Source organism: Rhinolophus sinicus, chromosome 1 (assembly GCF_057876585.1).
Source record: "Rhinolophus sinicus isolate RSI-liver-muscle chromosome 1, RSI-T2T, whole genome shotgun sequence".
Lineage (NCBI taxonomy): Eukaryota > Metazoa > Chordata > Mammalia > Chiroptera > Rhinolophidae > Rhinolophus > Rhinolophus sinicus.
The window spans coordinates 144,076,766-144,096,104 of NC_142501.1; the positions used below are offsets into that span (position 1 = coordinate 144,076,766).

General features: G+C 47.1%; 1 protein-coding gene across 3 annotated transcripts in view; it reads left to right on the forward strand.

The window, feature by feature from the left end:
* Nucleotides 1–1,351: 1,351 nt before the first annotated feature.
* Nucleotides 1,352–19,339, forward strand: part of PDGFRA (platelet derived growth factor receptor alpha) — a 40,632-nt gene continuing 22,644 nt past the window's right edge. The window contains exons 1-7 of one of the 3 annotated variants that reach the window (XM_019740166.3): nucleotides 1,352–1,526; nucleotides 11,003–11,063; nucleotides 12,494–12,808; nucleotides 14,078–14,338; nucleotides 15,396–15,526; nucleotides 17,293–17,464; nucleotides 17,557–17,746. In XM_019740166.3, the coding sequence (XP_019595725.1) occupies nucleotides 11,015–11,063; nucleotides 12,494–12,808; nucleotides 14,078–14,338; nucleotides 15,396–15,526; nucleotides 17,293–17,464; nucleotides 17,557–17,746 (1,118 nt within the window). In that variant the 5' untranslated portion in view covers nucleotides 1,352–1,526; nucleotides 11,003–11,014. Of the gene's footprint in view, nucleotides 1,527–2,541; nucleotides 2,703–5,118; nucleotides 5,293–11,002; nucleotides 11,064–12,493; nucleotides 12,809–14,077; nucleotides 14,339–15,395; nucleotides 15,527–17,292; nucleotides 17,465–17,556; nucleotides 17,747–19,339 lie in introns of those variants that run through there. The other 2 variants (XM_074324546.2, XM_019740168.3) reach the window with 2 other exon arrangements.

A 19,339-nucleotide genomic window follows, 5' to 3' on the forward strand; every position in this document is an offset into this window, starting at 1 on the left:
GCGTCTTCCTTGAGCCTGACACCCCAGGAGCCCGTCCCAGTTAAGCACAGCAACCTTTGCAGTACTTCTCGGTGACCCTCCCCTGCCAGCTGTCCCGTGTCCACCCTCCTGATGAAGGAGAAAGGTGATGGCAGTCCGACGTTGCAGTCTCAACCTGGCCGCCCAGGACATTCTGAAGAGTGTGTGTGGTGGGTGGGTGTAAAGGATGACCACCTCCCCCGCTACACCCAACAAGAGAATTCAAAATTAGAGAAGGCGAAGAGATGAATGCGCTCCCCTCCCCCGCCCTCTCTCGAAAGCTCCACTCCGCCCAGGTCTGGTTCCTAGAGCGTCAGCGCCCCCTTTCCTTAGCGAGCAGGATCGTTCTCACCCCGCACTCTTGCCTGGTGCCTTGGAAATAGGGTTTGGGGCTCCGCTCTCAACCCCAGGGCATTGGAAGGGTCTGACCCATGCGGCTGGATGGCGCTCGGAGATGGTCAAAATGCACCCTTCCCCTGAACGCGGAGGTGGAGGGCTTGTCATAGATGATTCCCCAAACGCCCAAGCCTAAACCTTTTTGTGTACGTGATAGAAGCCAGGGCCACCTCGCCCAGATAACCCCGAAAACAAAGGCAAGACAAGATAAGTCGCTCCAAGGGAGTAAAGGTCGTTCTGTCCGAGAACGTTCCTAACGTCCAAATCGAGCAGACGCTCGATTCTTTGTACCCTCGTTCAAACCCATTTTCAAAAACAAAGCAAAACAAAAAACCCAGCATCATATTGGACTCAACAGTTTGTCTAATCCCATTAAAAGATTAGCAACTACCTGGCCCTTTCCCTAAAAGACCCGAGGTTCAAAACGACGCAACCGCTATGAGACCTCTGCCGAGGGCCCTATTTCTAGCTCGGCTTGGAATTTCTACAGAAGAGACACTTTTCGATTTCAGATTTATATTCTCTCTGGGCATTAAATGCGAGTTTACGTGTTCTTTTTCTTCCTTTCGAAGAGAATACTAAGCAATATAGCAGAGTAGGGAAATACCCCCAAATCAGGAGGCAAACTCATTCTAGAAATGATGGGCAGTTTGTATTTTCCTGAACCTCTCTCCCAGCAAAGCATCAACACCTCCCCCTTCCACCACCCCCACCCCATCTGGTCTACTTCTCCCCGCCCCCCCCTCCCCAGTTGTCGAAGACTGGGGGTTGGGGCTGGACCCCCTGATTGCATAAGAGCAAAACACGAAGGCGCAATCTGAAGGCTGGGAGATTTCAGAGCGCACAGTTCGAGGAAACTTTTATTTTGAAGAGGCCCGGGGGGGGGGGGGGGCTTCATTTCCTGACAGCTATTTACTTAGAGCAAATGATTAGTTTTAGAAGGATGGACTATAACATTGAATCAATTACAAAACGCGGTTTTTGAGCCCATTACAGTTGGAACTAGAGAGAGAGAAACAGAGGAGGGAACTACAGGGGAGTACTGGAGGCCGTGGACACAATTTTTACTGCATATGTAGGATTTTCATTGCGAATTGACATAGGAAGAGAAGGTAAGGGAGAAGAAAAAAAATGATTTTTGTTTCTAAGAGAAGTCCCTGTCAGGCCCTTTGGGCTAGAAGTGAAGTAGCTTCACTCAAACTTTGGGCGATGAGAAAACAAAACAAAACAAAATTGGAATTGAATTCCAGTCGTGTGTCCAGATAATAACTTATTTTGAATAAACTTCACTTGGAGGGAAGATAGCCATAGAGTTCGAAAGTCTAGGGATTAAAAAAAACACACATTTTCCAGATCTATTTTTAAAAGCAGTGTTTTTCTAACAACTCTATGGCCTCCCAAAGAAATTGTTTAGGCTCACATTTTTGAGGTTTCTTTTGGGGTTGGGGGTGGTACTAGTAGTGTATACTGGGACAAGCACCAAAGTAGTGCTGAGAGTGGGGGCAGAGGTGTTTGCCTTCTTTTTGGCAGTGGGTCCTGGAAGGCGACAGGTTTTTAATGAGTATTTTCATTTCTCGCTCGCGGTTTGGCGGGACAACGCTTCAAGCCGGTGGCGTGGAGTGCGGCTGGAGCATCGGGGGAGGAGAGTGAGAAGAGCGCCGAGTGGGGCGCAGGAGGGGTTGCAGGGAGGGGAGGAGTGAAGGGTTCGGCTGGAGGAGGCCGGACCTTGGGTGCCCGCTGGGTGCACACAGCGCCGGCTCAGGGCGCGTAATTACTGGACGGCTCTGCGCCGGGTGCGAGCCGGGGCCAGACTCAGGTCTAACCGTGGCGGCTCAAGGCGAGCAGAGGGGGCGCGGGTTTGGGGAGCTCCCCAGCGGTTTGTGGGATTAGTGAAGTGCGAGAGAGAACGGGCGCCAGTCCCGCAGTGCGCTCGGGTTGCGCGCCCTTGCGCGGGGGCGACGGCGGCGCGGGCGGGCGGGCAGGCCGTCTGGAGTAATGACAAACACATTTGGCCCCGAGTGAAGAAGTCGTCGTCGCCTCGCATTCCAGCAACCCGGATTTGAGGAATTTAGAACTGCGCTCCAAGGGGCCCTCATTGTGCGCTATACTCCCCACCCCCACCCGTAGCTGTGCGCCCCCTTCCTCCGTGGACTCGTTCTTGCAAAGCCCGGGGCTCTGCTGCTGCCCAGTCCCGGCGCTGAAAGGAAAGAAGGAAGGTCGCCAGGAAAAGCGCTGAACTTCTTGTGGGGAAGTGAGGGATGACTCGGAACGGAGAAACTTGGTTCCAGGTAAGACAAGCGGGAGGCCAACCACTCTCACTGCCTCCTTCCGGGCCCCTGAGCCCAAGACCTCCCTTGCATGCCCCTTTACGACCTGGGTTGCGTGGCACTCGCCCCCTGCACTAGTACTGCGCTGCTTCATCCTCTCCAGTGACTCCAGTCACTATTCCGCTCCCTGCGCCGGCCTCTCTGCCCCCTGCAGAGCGGTCTCCTAGCGCCCCTCCTTCCTCCGAGGTCTATCTCCAAGGAAATCGGCTTTTACCCGTGAGATTAACTTCTCCCCGCAGCGCAAAGTGAGCGGGCGGCGTCCACTTGGCTCGGAAACAACTGGGATCAGCGGTTCTTTTAGGAAAGGGTGGTCGCGGCCAGCTCAGAGCGAGAGGGAATGCGGCCAGATCTGAGTACGGCTGCCGGAGGAGGGGGCCAGGAATCCCGGCAACCTGGCCAGGTGTGCAGGAGCTGCCAGTGGCCTGGCCAGGCGTCTTGGCCGGGAAGGAAGTGCTGGGCTGTCTATCCTCCGTCCGTTTCTCCCGCAGCCAGACCGTGGGTCCCGTACTTTTCTCTCCTACCCTTCTAAGACCTTAGGATGTACAGAAAGTGCATGGAAGAACGTGCTACTCATTTCTGTGAGAGGCAAACAAGGGTTGGAGAGAGAGGGTGGATGGCCATTATCAGGTCCGGTTTGCCCCGCGACTGGCTGAGCTGCCTGGAAAAGCCCGGGGCTGGGCGGTGTGGGAAATGGTTTTTTGGCTCTGCAGCCGAATTGCTCAACCTTTGGACCGTCTCGCCTCGCCATACTCTCTCCCAACCAGAGCTAGGCAGCTTTTTAGACCCGGGAGAGGCATCCAGGGCAAACAGGCAAGACAGTCGTACAGCTCCGCGCACTAACACCTCAGAGCCCAGTGGGCCCCAGGGCTGCTGGCGCGGAGGAAGTGGGCGCCCCGGGCCGACGCACCTCCTCTGCTGCCGCGCTGGCTGTGGTTTTTACAACAACCCCCCACCCCGCCATCTGACCCACCCGCATTCTGGTGCAGCTGCTTTGCATCCCTTCCCTCTTTCTCTCTCCCTTCGCCCCCCCCCCCCCGCTTCCTCTTTTCCTCAATCCTCACGTTAAAGGGGGCCCTTCCTCCGCTCCCCGATAGTCGAGGGCACGACCAGTCTCACTTTGACGCCCTCTCTGCTTCGGGGCTCTTGCATAGTCTTGCTTTTGGTTTGACTCAATGTAGCTGGACTCCAGGGTTGGAGTCCTAAGAGCGGGGTTGGGGGGGAGACAGAAGGAGGTGAGGCTGAGACCCGTAGCTGACTCTCTGCCCTTGCACAAGCCTTAGACCGAGGGGGACCCGAAGCAGAGCCCCGGCTCCCCGCTCTCCGCCCCAAGTCCCCTTTCCTCCCAGGGCGCGGGCTGGGGAGGGGTGAGGGGGAGGGGCATCAGGCAGGGCTTTCCAGCTGCAAAAGTGTCTGGCGCCGAGGCAGGCCCATTTTGTGCCTCCTGGGGACGGGCCGTGGGCGGCGCGCAGCGCTGGGACGCGTCCTGGGGACGTGGTGGCCAGCGCTTTCCCGCAAATCCCAGCGGGTGGGACTCCCTCTGGCCTTCGTGGAGCCGCGACAAGGTTACACGCCGCTGATGGAAACGTGACAATTCTGGGCAAAGAGCTAAAATACTACTCGGTGACCGAAACGTGCGGCCCTCAGCATCCCTCGCATGCGTTTTCGCGTGGTCCGCGTTCCGCATCAGCCGTCGGGGGGTGACCAGGGGAGGTCTTGCGGGCTCGACCCCCAAGCGGGATGCAGGGTCCGGCGCAAATTGTTTATGCCCACTGCGCTCTAGTCCGGGCTCAGCCGGTGCGAATCTTTTGCTGAAGTGGCTCCGCGGCATTTCCTTTGGTTAAAACTGAACAGTGAGCCAGGGATCCGTTAAAAAAGTAGAATGGAGGGGATAAAGAAGACCTCAGACTTGGGGCACTTCCTTCCCTTCCTACTGTAGTCCCCCTTTCCCGAGAAAGGGGAGCAAGAAGCACAGGCGGGCGCGAGTGCATGCTGGGCAGCGTCGGCAAAAGGCAAGTGTCGGGCTAGGGCGGTTGCTGGGAAGGTCCGGCTTTTAAAAGACGAGGAGGCGCAGTCTCAGCTCGCCCCGGTCTTCTCCGCTAGCCCCTGCCCGCGGCCGTGTCGCTTTCAGGCCCATAGGAGGCGCTGGCACGCGACTGTAATCCTAAACCCCCGGTCCCTCTCCCTCCACCCCGCCCATTCCCTCTCCCTCCACCCGGTCCGGCCCCCTCTCGGGTCTCAATCGAAAACAATGCAAACGCCAAGCTTCGTGACTGGGGCTCAGCGGCCGCTGCAGCTCTGAAGCCAGGAGCGCGGCGGGCCGGGGCACAGAATCCCTGAGCTCGAGGTCGTCGCCACCACCCCGAACCGCGGAGGGTGTAGAGGCGGTGGGAAGGGAAGCGGCCTGCTCAGTGTGCGTGTGGGTGTGGTGGGGCAGGGAGCTGGACCGTGTCAGTGCGGAAACACCCCGGCGAAAGTGGCACAGCAGTGGTCTCGGCTGCGCTGTCGGGACCCGGAATTTGAACGGTCGACTGGAGAGGGAGCAAGCCAGCGGGTAAGATTCGCGGGGCTGCTGCGCCCTCTAGTGGGCCCCCCGAGGCGGTCCGGCTTTACGCCAGCCTCCCGCGGTCCGCGCTGCGGCCGCCGCGTCGGAGCGCCCCGCTGAGACCCAAAGGAGCCCAGAAAGACTAATCGGGTCACCTCTCCCCTTTCTGGAGGACTCGAATAGACCCTTCTCAGGCACTGGGTGGGTCCGGCAGGCGCTGGGTGGGTGGGAGGGCGTAGAGGTCCCTGGGTTTGAGGATGAAGGTGGGGCGTCATAGTAATTAAATGTGGGAAAAGCGGAGGTTACAGGGTCCTGGGCGCTCTTGGGGGTGCAGTAGGCGACTTTTGTTTTCCATTTCCTCGCTAGTTCCCCTGCCGCGCAAGCGGCCTGTGGCTGTTTGTTTTACGACCCCGTGTTATTGTGCAATGGGAACAGTCGTTTCCAATCAGCCTGCGATTCTCGGTTGCGCGGCCGTCGCGGCCCCCACCGGGCGGGTTTACGAGGGGTGACAACGGCGTGCGAACAGATTGGGCAGCTCCGGGCTGGCAATGGCGTTGCGACCCCCACCCAGCGCGGCCCAGGTGGTCTCCCTCCCCCAGTGGGCGGAAACTCCGAGGTAAAGAAAGCATTGGCTAAACAAAACCCTGAATCTCCCAGCCTCCTCTCGAGTGGCTTTTCCTGCTGAGCTTTAGCGGCCTGGGATGACAGAGTCATTTACCTGGCTCCCGAGGCCCAGCTGCCCCCGCTCGCAGTGATGATGGTGATGTTGTCTGCCCACCGAATTCTGGGGCCCTGCGGAGAGTTAACACATTTTCAACAGCAGTTTCCGTATTCTTGCTTCTATGCTGCGGGCTTTGAACGGAGGTCACCACGAAACCTAACAGTACAACCCCAAAAAGGAAGAGATTGGAAGTTAAGATTTGGGACATTTTAGCCCAGAAGTTGCAGAGGTGTCTGGCGTCCCCCAGAGCCCCTTGACCCAAGTCCTTGACCAACACTGCCATCTGCTGGTCACACTTAAGAACTGCAGTGACCCTCTGAGGGGATGGGCTTCGAGGAGATTATGAGCAAGTCGTGGCATCAGGAAGATGCATTTTTGGCTGGGTAGGACCAAGTGAAAAATGATGACTGCTTATCTTTTCTTATTGTAAAGCTGCAAGAATCACTGGGCGGACAGCATTTATCTTGTGGACCTTTACCTAGTTTTTTGCCTTAGTTGTTAATCTTTGACGCTTATGTCATGAGCAAAGTGCTGACCTACCACATCTGATTATCAGCAGAATTTGCGTTTCCCTTTATGAGTGAAGCCCTTGTGTCGGGGGCTTGGTGATCTCAAGCTCTGTGTACTACTACAAGCACAAACTGCTGCAACTAAGAAAATCCCATTAAGGGTCACACCAATGTGGGGACAATCAAAAGGAAGTGTCATGTTAGTCTCCTGGGATTAGTGCAGGGAGAGCAGAAAGGTTTATGAGCTCAAACTGTCCCATAAAATGCTCCCCTGTAAAAATATTCCAGCCCGCACCCATCACTGGAATGTTTAATGGAGCTCAGGGAGATCAAAACAACAAAACAGGCTCTGGAGGAGTATAGATCCATGTCAACACACCCTCTGTGAAGTTGTTACCAGTGTAGACTGGTGGATTGCCTGGGCTGAAGTTACGAGACTGAGTAGAACATTGGTGGTGGTGGGGGGAGACAGGATATGGAATTTTCACAGTTAGAATTAACTTAGGAGAGCTGAAATTAACTAAACCTCGGAAATCTGACTCTTGAAGTCGTCAGTGGCTTTTGGGACTGTGAGAGAGTCTCCTGTGGCCTTTAATCATGCCAGGGTGGGGTGAAATTCAATATTCGGTGGCTCTGCAGTGGGTGCATTGTGCAGTTGGTGACCGGGAAGCTAGCTCTGTGGCTTTATGAGAATAATGCTTACTTCTGAAAATAGGGCCCTTGCATTGCTTGCTCTCTGTTTACTCTCTAGCTTAGCATGTTGTCTTTGGTTATAGGCTTACACTCAATGGCTATTCACTTCTGTTTGCGGAGACAAGATGGCAACCCGTTAAAAGAGAAAGAATCATGATTGCAAACAGACTTGTTTCTGTTTATGGGACTATGTATTGGTGCAACTGAAAGTAGTCTTGATAGCTACACCAGGCCGGGGCTGACTCTGAGTTCAGAGCAGCTTCTCCATCAGGCAGATGGTGCAGGGCAAGTCACACGTGCTCTGGGGCCTGACTTCCTCAGGAAGAAGTTGAAGCAGGCGCTCTGATGTCCCCTTATCTAAAACATTTGAGGAGTCTGCAGAAAAAGAGTTAAAATGGAAATCAATAGCTGTCTTTTTCAAAGCACTTTCAATTAAAGTATACAACTTAATTTTTACAATAATGTAGTAAACGTATGTATTTTTACATAGCAAGTCAGGTGTGATTAGTCCTGGTTTATAGAAGAGAGTGAGGTTCAGAGATGAAGTGTCAGATAGGGGATCGGAGCCTAGTCCAATAGGATTTCCATCATATCTTCTGAGAGAAGAAATGAGAAGGACAGGAGAATGGGCAGGGGTGAGGGGGTCGGGTGGGGGTGGAAGTGTCGGGAGGATCACAGGCCACTTACCTGAAATTGAATGTGGCAGAGATCTCTTTTCTTGTTTGTTTCTCTAACTTGTTGCAAAAGTTTTGGAGTTGTGATTATAGAGGATTGAGACAGAAGTCCAACGCATAATTGGCATAGAGAAATGATTCTGATTTTTTTAAAAGAGCTTTGGTTGAAATTTATTGTTCCTCCATGCATAGTAATTTGTTCTTGCTGACTCATAAGGTGCCATGTTTCTCTGACATTGTAATGTCAGTTACTTATATTTACACATCTGATTTTTGGATGAGCTTCGGGAGATGATGGGCTACTGATTAAGAATGAGAGCTTATTCCTAGAGTAGAAAAGCGCTGGAAATAGCAAGACTCCTAGAGAGTGTCACGACAGGAACAGTAGGCAGGGAAGGAAGCCTCCATCCTCCCCAGTTGGTTGTTTTCTATCATCACCTACTGGTAGGGCAAACACTCTGCAATTACTGGCAAGTAAATTTTCTGAGTTATGGGTTAGTAATGACATGAAACTTCACAAATCTGCCTGGATTTCTAGCCAGGGGACCACTCTGATCAGAGAAGGGAGTTTGAAATCTTAAGCAACACATGTTGGTTCTCAGTATTCACATCATTATGGCTCGCTCCTGAGGCATTGCCCACTTTGTATGTTAGTAAGTATCCTACCTGGCAGAGGGTCCACCATATCTGGACACACAGAAGGAAATCTGGTGGGGCCTGACCAGGGCAAACCATCGCTCAGAGCCCGCCCTGTAAAAAATCAGCAAGCCTCTCTCTTAAGCTGGGGAATGCTTTAAAGATGCATCGTTGGCAAGCTCTGCTAAAGAAATACAGGATATAAATGTGATAAAACCCAAGACAGCAAGCTGGCTCTGGAGGGCTCCTTTGAAGTTCGCTAAGTGGATTATCAGTGGGAGGCTGATATTTATATGTACAAACACACGAGCCCTTACTGCTAATTGAGGTAAATCAGGCTGGCCATCATGGCTGTGGGGCCCGCTGTGCCCGTCATCGCAGCAGCGTGGAAACCCTGCTTCCCCTGGCACATGCCAGGATCCTGAGAAGCCATCAGCCAGCCAGCCAGCCAGCGTTGTGCAAATTGCATTTGGGTTCAGAGTACTGCAATTGTGTTTCTCTCACTGTGGTGAGCAGAGAGGAGAAGCAGGACCCCAATTTGCATTAGGAAATATTTGGGGTGGGGGGCAGGAGGAGACATACAAGACTGAAACAGCGACCTTCTCTTAAGAGAGACCCCTGTGGTGGATTGGAGAGAGCACAGCTTTTGCATCACACAGACTTTGTGTTAGATTGCTGGATTTGTCACCAAACCATTCTGAGTCTCAACTGCTACTTAAAATTGAATATGTCACAGGATTATTATTAACAAACACAGCACACACGTGAAAACTTTGGTTTAGTCAATATTGGTTTCTCATTCCTGCCTTGGAGAAAACAATGATTATTTTTTTCTGTCCAACTCACCCCCGTCTCCATTTCTAGCATTTCATCTTTTTTCCTTCTCCCTTTTCCTGGTAGAATTCAATGAAGCAGAAGTCTGATTTCTGCAAGTAGATCATCTTGCCATGTTAAAGCAAAAATGCATGCTCAGGCACCACCAAAAACTACTAGGCTATTATCTACTGGATCCTGTCCAAACAAACAAAAAACAAAAAAAAACCCTCCACAACAAATCCAAAACAAACAACTAGAGGTAAACAAACATACATTGAAGTTTTTCTTTTTTGTTTTGTTTTTTAGACAGTTTATTCAGGAATCGTGTACACACAGTTTCCAAAGTCAGTGATGAAACAAATTCAGTCCCATGATGTCATTCCATTGCATGAGTTGGGTCTCAAGCCACTCAGGGATCCACTGTATCCCAGATCTCTTCAGTAGAAACTTGGGTGCTCAGTGGGCCCAACACCTGCAAGCCCATTTAGAGTTCTTCTTTTATTGCTTTCAGGAAGACCACTTTATGGGTGACTTCATGTGGGAGGTACAGGGGGAGATAAAGTGAGTGGGGGTACACATGAAAAGAAAGATCAAGAAAAGGGGTCTTTTCAGAGAGTTGACCAGAATAGACTCTTTGGTGCTTTTATCTCAGGGCAACATAACATGGGCCCCTCTTTAATTTTTTTGTTCCTTAATTTTCCCCTTCCTTCCTTCCTGCCTGCCTGCCTGCCTTTCCACTGCTTTCCCTGCTTGTATCTTATGGACATTCAATTTCAATCTCTCTCTCCACTTCTCTTACTTTCCCCAGATTTTGTTGCAGGAAATCAGAGTCCAGAACTTGGTTTCTGCAGGTACTACTATTATCTTAACATGAAAATGAATCATCAGTCTCCATTGAATTTTATCCTGTGGTCTATTACATCCCGTGAGACAACAGAAATTTGGTCACACTTCTCCCTCCCGTTTCCTGTCCTTTCACTTTCTTTACTGCCCCTCCCTCCATGCCTGTGCCTAGGGCTTTCGAGCCTTCCTTATCTGCACTGTGAGTGTTGCATGTTGTAGGAGATGCGGGCTGGGTTTGAGCCTAGTGCGGCCTCTGGCCTTGTATCACAAAGTGACATTATCCTCTAAGTGACATTGGTTAGTGGGATTTTCAAAAACCCTAGGTCTGAATGGCTCTTAAAGAACGAGGTTATTTGTTCCAGCCAAGCATCTTTTCCAAAGGTTTTAGAGGATATGACCTTCATGTACTTTCTGTAGTGAAACAAAGCCAGTGACAACCCATTCCGAGTGAAAACAGCTCAAGTTTGGAAGTTGAGTAAATACATATGTTTACGTCTTTGTTTTTCATGTTCTTAATTGAAATGGTTTAAAAGGAACAATTCTCCTGTGCTCTTGGACACATTCCAAGACAATAAAGCGAGACATTTTGGAATTTGAAAACTGCATGTAATCAAAAAGGGTTTCAGCTTCAGATAGCTGGGAGCCCTGTCAGGTTATTTGATTCTTCTTAGGCATGGTGTTGTTTTAATTGTGAATCTTCAACTGGGACGTTTTTGATTAAAATGATGCTATTGACTTTTTCCATGGCTCAAAGCATAAAGAAAACTAGGGTCATGGGTTATTTCTAATGGCTAACACTGTTTCTGTTTGACTTTTGACTTTTACAGTTTTCCAGAGCTATGGGGACTTCCCGTCTGGCACTCCTGGTCTTAGGCTGTCTCCTTGCAGGTATGGATCCCAGTCTTCTCCAAGTTCATTATCCTGGGGGTGAAGAGAAGCCGAAAATTATAGACATTATCTAGAGTGACCACAACCTGTCAGTTCCCTTTGCACTAATTCCATTTCAATAAGAATGTTCTCCAGGGGCAATTTCAGTATATGTCAAACATAGCATTGAAACGTTGTTAGGATTAATAGTCTAAATTACCCACCACCTTCTTCCTTTTTCTAGACATGGGTTTCCAACAGGGGTGGATAAGAGAAATTCAAGGATGTTCCAAAAAAAGGAAAATTCTTGTCCAGAAAATCATGTCTATCTTAAGTGGAAGATGTTTAAATTGCTGGAAACTCTTAGAGCCACCTTTTGAGTTCTTTGGAAGCGAATAGAATATTTGACTCTTGGGAATCTTACTAACTCTTTTCCACCAGGAGAATGCCATTGGAGCCATTTCTTGAAACATTTGTTGGCCTTTTCTTATTTATCATCCAGATGTTTATGCATTGCAGGTGTTTACCGTGAAACTGATGTTTTTCTAGTCTGGGAGTGAACGTAGGCCTATTAGTGTCTTTAGGTCTTATCTATATGGATACGGGGGAATTGAGCAAGATTGGTGGTTTAGTAGTTCTAAGCGCCACTAATTATACAGCATCTGCAGGATGATAGGTGACCCTGAGATGCTCACAACTTCATCTGAACAAGCTGCAGGAATCATAGTGGGCACATATTGCAGATGGCTGGGATCCCAGCACTGGACTCCAAGGGAGATTAGAGACCATTAATTATCAATTAATTGAGTCATAATATATCTGCTATCAGTTGTATAGACAAGGGATGCCAGACTGAAATTTTAGGTTCTAACATAAACTTTTCACTTTTGGGCTTTACTTGTTCTTATTTTTGAATGAAAATCTACATCCTCCTGCTTTGGTTTCTGGAAGTCATTAGAGAGAAGGCATGTCAGAGTGTTGTAAGAAACAGGAGATGTGTAATTCTGGAGCACAAATCTGCTTTGTGCTTGGATCAGTCAGTCTCCCTGCCCCTGTCCTCCTCGCCTTTTTTACTAAGGGAAACCTCTGCAGGGAATGTGGGCAATAAAGAACCCATATGTGCTTGAGCCTATGCCATCTTGGGATAGTTTATGGTCCCACATAAGAGTCTGAAATATGGAATTGGAATCAGACGTCCTCTATCCATCTGAGTGTTTGGGGGGTGAGCCAGGGGGGCTTGGTGTGGCTATTGAAGCCTTTGGAGCATTTGCTGCTCTCAGCAGATGCGGTGGCTGTTATAATGGGGGGCTTTTCATGGGCATCCAGGCTAACGGATTTTTGTGTAGAGATGGTCATTGTTCATATAAGCAGCTACTGTTGCTTCTCTCGGTTCTCTGGGTGAGACCGTCCCTTCTGGCTGCATCCTATTCAGACCCTGTTTCCTTTTGCAGGGCCGAGCCTAATCCTCTGCCAGCTTTCATTACCCTCCATCCTCCCAAACGAAAATGAAAAGGTTGTGCAGCTGAATTCATCCTTTTCTCTGAGATGCTTTGGGGAGAGTGAAGTGAGCTGGCAGTACCCCATGCCTGACGAGAACCTCAATGTGGAAATCAGAAATGAGGAGAACAACAGTGGCTTTTTTGTGACGGTGCTGGAAGTGGTCAATGCCTCGGCGGCCCACACGGGACTGTACACTTGCTATTACAATCACACGCAGACAGAAGAAAACGAGATTGAAGGCAGGCGTATTTACATCTACGTGCCAGGTGAGCTGAATGGGTCCCCTGGACCAACATTGTTGTTGTCATAACTCTCCTGTGTACTGTATTGGAGATTTTAAAAAACAGAATAGTAATACATGTTTATTGCAGAAAATTAGAGAGATTGAGAACACACAAAAGTAAGTCAAGATCATTTGTAATGTCATTATCAAGAAATATTCACTGTTAATATTTTGGAACTATATTGTCTTGAAAATCATTTGTATTGTGGCATATCCTGTCTTGGTGTTATGCGAGAAAACCTGAAATGCACTCATTTCTATTCAGTTCAATTAAGTCCTACAAATATTTACTGTGCATTTTCTGTGTGTCAGGCATTGTGCTAAGTGTTGGGGACACAAATTAATTAGGTAGGCCTAATTGCTTATAGTTCAATAGTTTACAGATAACTAGGCTATTTTTCAAATTCAATAAAACCCATATCTACTCTTGATGAATTGGAAGGGATTTTTTTTTCTTTTTAATTAAAAATCGGGGCACATCCCATAGTAATGATGTTATCTTTTGTCCTCTGAGAAGCAGATGCCAAGATAGGAGTACGATGGGATTAATTATGCGAGGGTTTTATTAGGGGAGAGGCCGATGAGAGAAAATGGGGAGGGATCTAGCCGAGGCTGGGCGAGCTGTCTGATTGCATGCCAAGTGGGACCTTGAGTGAAGGAGAGAAGGAAGGGAGGTGGGGTAGGTGAGACCTACACGTCTAAGGAACTTCCGGGAGTGCTCCAGCCTAAAGAACCCCAGTTCAACACAGTTACTGGCTGTTAAAGGGGCCCTGGGGGGAGTGGCCTTGCATGGCCCCTGCAGTTGGAGGGATGTCGGGCTTTCTCAGAGAAGCCACCCTGATGGATTAGGCTGAGACATGAGCTGATCACCAGGGATAGGAATTTTCAAAAGCGTTTCCTAATTTAAACATTATGAATATTTTTCTCTTGTTTTGAACCAATTTGGTTATTTTATTGTCCATTTTTTTGTGTTTAGTAGTTGTTTAATTTTTTATTTTAATTCCTGGCTACTATTTATATGTATCATCAGTATTTTTTATCAGGGCATAGGGCATTCAGCATTGTTCATACTTTAAAATCACCTTCTAGCTATTACGATGACTAATGTCAATGGTGTGACAGCTTCTGGACATATGTGTGAAGGTAAATTTCATTCCTAATAAGATTAATGCCAATGGGATAATTTTTTTGCTTATATGTGTAAAGGTGAAATAAATGCCTAATCAGCCTGCCTTTCTGTTTTAAACCACAGACCCAGATGTAGCCTTCGTCCCTCTAGGAATGACAGATTACTTAGTCATCGTGGAAGATGATGATTCTGCCATCATACCTTGTCGCACGACTGATCCCGATACTCCGGTGACCTTACTGAGCAGTGACGGGGTGGTACTTGCCTCCTATGACAGCAGACAGGGCTTTAACGGAACCTTCACTGTTGGGCCCTATATCTGTGAGGCCACTGTCAGAGGGAAGAAGTTCCAGACCATTCCATTTAATGTTTATGCCTTAAAAGGTACGTAGACCTTCTCCCTCCTTTAAATAAGAGTTACAGGCAAAATAATCAGATGCATATAGGATTTAAAAAAAAAAATCATAGTCCCTGGTGATGGATGGAGGTCCTGGATTCTGATTTGGGGATTTAGGACCCCACCTTTCCCATACAATGTTAGGCTGTCCTCTGTGGCTATAATAATAGGAAGCTTAGCCTTATGGAAGGTAAAAGCTTTCTTACCCCTGTAAGATTTCGTGTTTCATCAGTTCAAAATACTGTAAGGAATTCTTTGATTGTATAAGCCTCTTACTGTTTTACTCACATTCCTGACTACAGAGGCCCTAAAAACAAACACATATGGGGGTGGCGGGGAGAGGGGTTGGACGCCTAGGTTAATTTTAGTAACCAAAAAAACGTGATTTTGAATTTTGAGAAAGTCTTGTAGTTGCAGACTTCATCCCTTTGATGTGAGTAGTTAATGAGGGTGGGAGAGTATAATACGTGTTCGGGTCAACGATCTATTGAACAGTCACTTGTAGGTATGGCAGCAGCAAGAGTATGCCATTTCATTCTTATCAAGGGCTTGTTGTATGCCAGGCACTGGGCTAGGTTCTGGGAAAGTGCTGAGAATAAAACTGGGGAGCAGAGTAGGAAAGAAGAGGAGAATGAATGATGGGATAGGAGCTTAGTGCCTAGAGGTGTACGGGTCAGTAAAGGTTAGTTGATTAAATGAATAAATACATCAGTAAAGGTGATTGCATAAGACGATTGCAATTAACCCAAATGTTCAGAAATGTGACGTTCTGTTTAATTGGAATTTATTTTTGCTATTGTTATTATTCTGTGTGTGTGTGTGTGTGTGTGTGTGTGTGTACTATTTTGCTTTATAACTACATGGCAAATTATGTATGCCAACTCAAAATCAAGGCTTCTGAAATTCTCAAAATTTTGTCTTGATCAAAGTGGTTTTCCAATTATTTTTTAAAGTTTTCTTGAAAAAAAAACCAAACCGATAATTAGGATCCTAATTATACTATGGATATTTAGGTCCTTGTGTTTGTTCTTTTTTTTCAAATAGCCACATCAGAACTTGATCTAGAAATGGAAGCTCCTCAAACTGTATATAAGTCTGGGGAAACAATTGCGGTCACCTGCGCCGTGTTTAACAACGAGGTGGTTGATCTTCAGTGGACTTATCCTGGAGAAGTGGTAGGTACTCTCGAGGCTGCTGGTGGCAGGGAGTAGAGCACAGCAGGGCTCCAAAGACCTGTCTCTCAGTTTCTCTAGACCTCAGCTCCCCATCTCTGCAATGAGCACATTTGGCTGCATGACTTTATGGCTCTCTTAGAGCAGCGGGAGAGTTTTGAGATGACAGTAGCTGGATCAGGACGTTCAGTGTGTATCAAGATTGTACACTGAGCCTTCTTGTTCATAAGGAGAAAGAAATAGAAAGGCTCTATAAGCAAACGAATTAGAAAAGCAAAAAAATGAGTGGATTTTAAAATTTGCTAATTGCTGAGACACTTATTGCTTCTTATGTTTTTGGCTCCTGTGCCTTTGGGTTTTGAGGCATTTGATAATGTTGATTGCCCGCCTTCCATTTCTGCTTTGTTGTCTGCCACCTGGGACATGGTTCTGTCTCCTACCTGCCTGGTCTTTTCCTTGCATGTCTTACCTTCAGTGAACAGACATCACTTGAATCATTCAGCAAAGGTGTAGTGATGTTTGTTAAATCCCAAGCAGTCTGCTAGAAGCCAGCCCGTGCACAGAAGGAGGAAGCAGGGAGGAGTGGAGATGGAAGTGGGGGAGGGAGACCACTGTGCCATCTCTGGTCACTGGGGACTGACACACTGTTTCACTTATTCTAATGCATTGTGGTAAGTGTGTAAGAGAACTGAGTGTGAAAGGCTGGGATAGTACAGTGAAGAAACGATTAATAGCGCTTAACACAACAGCCTCGGGAAGAACAAAAAACATATATAGACACATATGTATACATAAAAACATATATATACGTATATACACATACATATATGTATATATACATACATATACAAAATATATCTATATATATGTGTGTATATATATATATATATATATATATATATATATTCCTCCCCTTCACATATACAAATTCCTGCTTTCTGCTCTTTTTGGCATTTGATAGTTTTGCTGCTGCTCTTCCTTTCTCTCTGGGCATCTGATTAGAAGTTGGGCATTTTCACATATTGCCTTATAAGCCTCATCCATAGTCCAGTATGTAAATATTTTCTCTGAAATATGAAACTATTTGGTTTTTCTGTTGATACTTATTTGCCTATAATCCTTAAAACATAAATATCTTTTTCATTTATTAGAGATAGACATCTCCCCCCCCAAACCAAAGTAAATGCTAATTTGGCCCCCCAAAATACAAGTATATAATAAATTTTTTTGTCTGATAATAAAAGTAATACAGATTTATTGTTGAAACTTTATAAAATATAGAGAAACAGGAAAAACCACTTCCCAGAGCATCACTGTTAATATTTTAGGGAGATAAATCCTTTAAATACTTTGTATATATAGATAAGTGTTTAATAATTAATAAGTACTTTTAATAATTTAAAAAGTACTTTGTTATATCCTTTTTCCTTGGGCAATATAGCACAAACACCTTACCATGTCATTAAATATCTTTTTAGAATGTGATTTTCTAAGGAGCTAGCTTAAAAAATTTTTTTTATCAGATTCTATTTTTTAGAGTAGTTTCAGATCGCAGCAAAATCGAGTGGAAGGAACAGAGGTTTCCCATACTCTCCCTGCCCCAACATATGCACAGCCTCCCCCAATATCACCATCCCTGAAGGGTGGTACATGTGTCACAGTTGATGAACTTACACTGTCACATCATTGTCACCCACAGTCCATAGTTTACATGAGTTCACTCCTAGGAGCTCGCTTTTAAAGTTGGTTTTCCTCCTCTTCTGCTGTAGAAAGGCAAAGGCATCACGATGCTGGAGGAAATCAAGGTCCCATCCATCAAATTGGTGTACACTCTGATGGTCCCTGAGGCCACGGTGAAAGATAGTGGAGATTATGAATGTGCTGCTCGCCAGGCCACCAAGGAGGTCAAAGAAATGAAGAAAGTCACCATTTCTGTCCATGGTACATTCCGCTTTCTAAAATGTCAGTCGTCCATGCTTCTCGGGACCCACTGTGCGGTAATCATTATTTAACGGAAACTCTTCCCTGTACAGAGAAAGGGTTCATTGAAATCAAACCCAACTTCAGCCAGTTGGAAGCTGTCAACCTGCACGAGGTGAAACATTTCGTGGTGGACGTACAGGCCTACCCCCCTCCCAGGGTATCCTGGCTGAAAGACAACCTGACTCTGATTGAAAACCTCACTGAGATTACAACCGACATAGAAAAGATTCAGGAAATAAGGTAAAGAAACTGCCTTCCCAAGCACACCTGTTCTTTTTCTTTGTGTCTCTAGATCGACCGATGTTTGTGCATGTCCTACAATCCAAACCAGGAATCAATCCAGAAAATCTAGCAATCTGAGTTAGGAGATACTTAAAATCAAGTACCTTCTGATAACATTACAATGTGTTAATAGTATTTGGTAAGTATTTAAGGATAAAATAAGAAGAAGGTAGAACTAAAAAACTCTGCCTCCAATAAAAGATAGGTTCCTGGATCCAGTGAGGGGTGGAAGAAAGAAAATAAAATTGGACCCACTTGGATCGAATATATTCCTTGATGTTCATCATTCATATTGCAAGTAGACAGGTATGGTGACTTCAGTTGTAAGACAATTATCACATAAACTGACATGAAGCAAATCGTCACTGACTAAATTTGAAACACATTTGCCCCAGTGATGTCTGCACAGGAAATCAGAGTAGAGTCTGGTTAGGAGAAAACGTACAATAAAGAATCTGGGTAGCTAGCTGTCCTCTGATGAGAATGGTAGACTGTTCTCATGTCTTAACTGGTGGTGGCGTTTTGGGTAAGTCACCCCTCAGCCTCAGTTTCCTCATCGATAATGCAGGATAAATAATACCTGTGTCCTTCAAGACAAGGAATTGGATCAGATGATATTTGAGGTCCTTTGCAGTTTTAAGCTCTGATTAGAATCCAGGAGCAGAAGGTACATCTTGAAGGGCCCAGCTAATTCAGCTCTACATCCTTCTCAGAAACCATCCCAGAGACACAAAAGTCAGTCCTCTCCTTCAAGCCACCAGGGAAGAGGAGACAGAACCTCTTTCGTCAGTTCACTTAACCTCAAGATTTGCTCTCTTCTTTCTGAACTTAAATTCCACGTGTAATTGAGAAGCAGCATCTGAGAAAATGAACTTTTACGACCTCTGTGGATGGCAGTAGAAAAAGAAGTGGAATACTGAATCTGGAAGGCTTTCTCACGAAGCGAAATGAAAGTGCACGAAGAGTGGGAAGTGCTGAGTTTTCCACTAGGCTGTGGCCAGGAGGACTAGGGAACTCCTGGCACAGCCAACACTTCAAACACTTGTGCTAGCGCTATCTGCAAGCGATAATCAATCCAAGACAAAGCTCCCCAGCTGAGTGGTTCAGGAAAGCTTCCTGTTAAAGTGGGTCGAGAGTTCCTTCAGCACATATTCTTCTAGTTCCCATTAAGGGCCAGAGAGCACACGGATGCACGGGATGGATGGGGTTTCTGGCTTCCTGGAGCTCAGAAGTAGTGGATCCACCAGCTTTCTTGGCTGACCAAGTGTAGAAAATGAAGGACAGAAGATCATGTAATAATCAGTAGTCAGATGTGCCTAAGAGTTCTCTCTGTCTAAGGAAATCCAGTGCTGGAGCGTGTCCAGTATGGTGCAGCAGAGGGAAAACCAGCCCCGCATGTTCTCACAGGTCCTAGTGACTGGCACTGGGGGCTAGAAGACTCTACATTTGCAGGTTACTTTGGAGCCTCTGAAATGCTTTCACACATACAATTTTACTTAATTCTCTAAATAACTCGATGCTAGTCATATAATTATTCTATGCTATATGTAA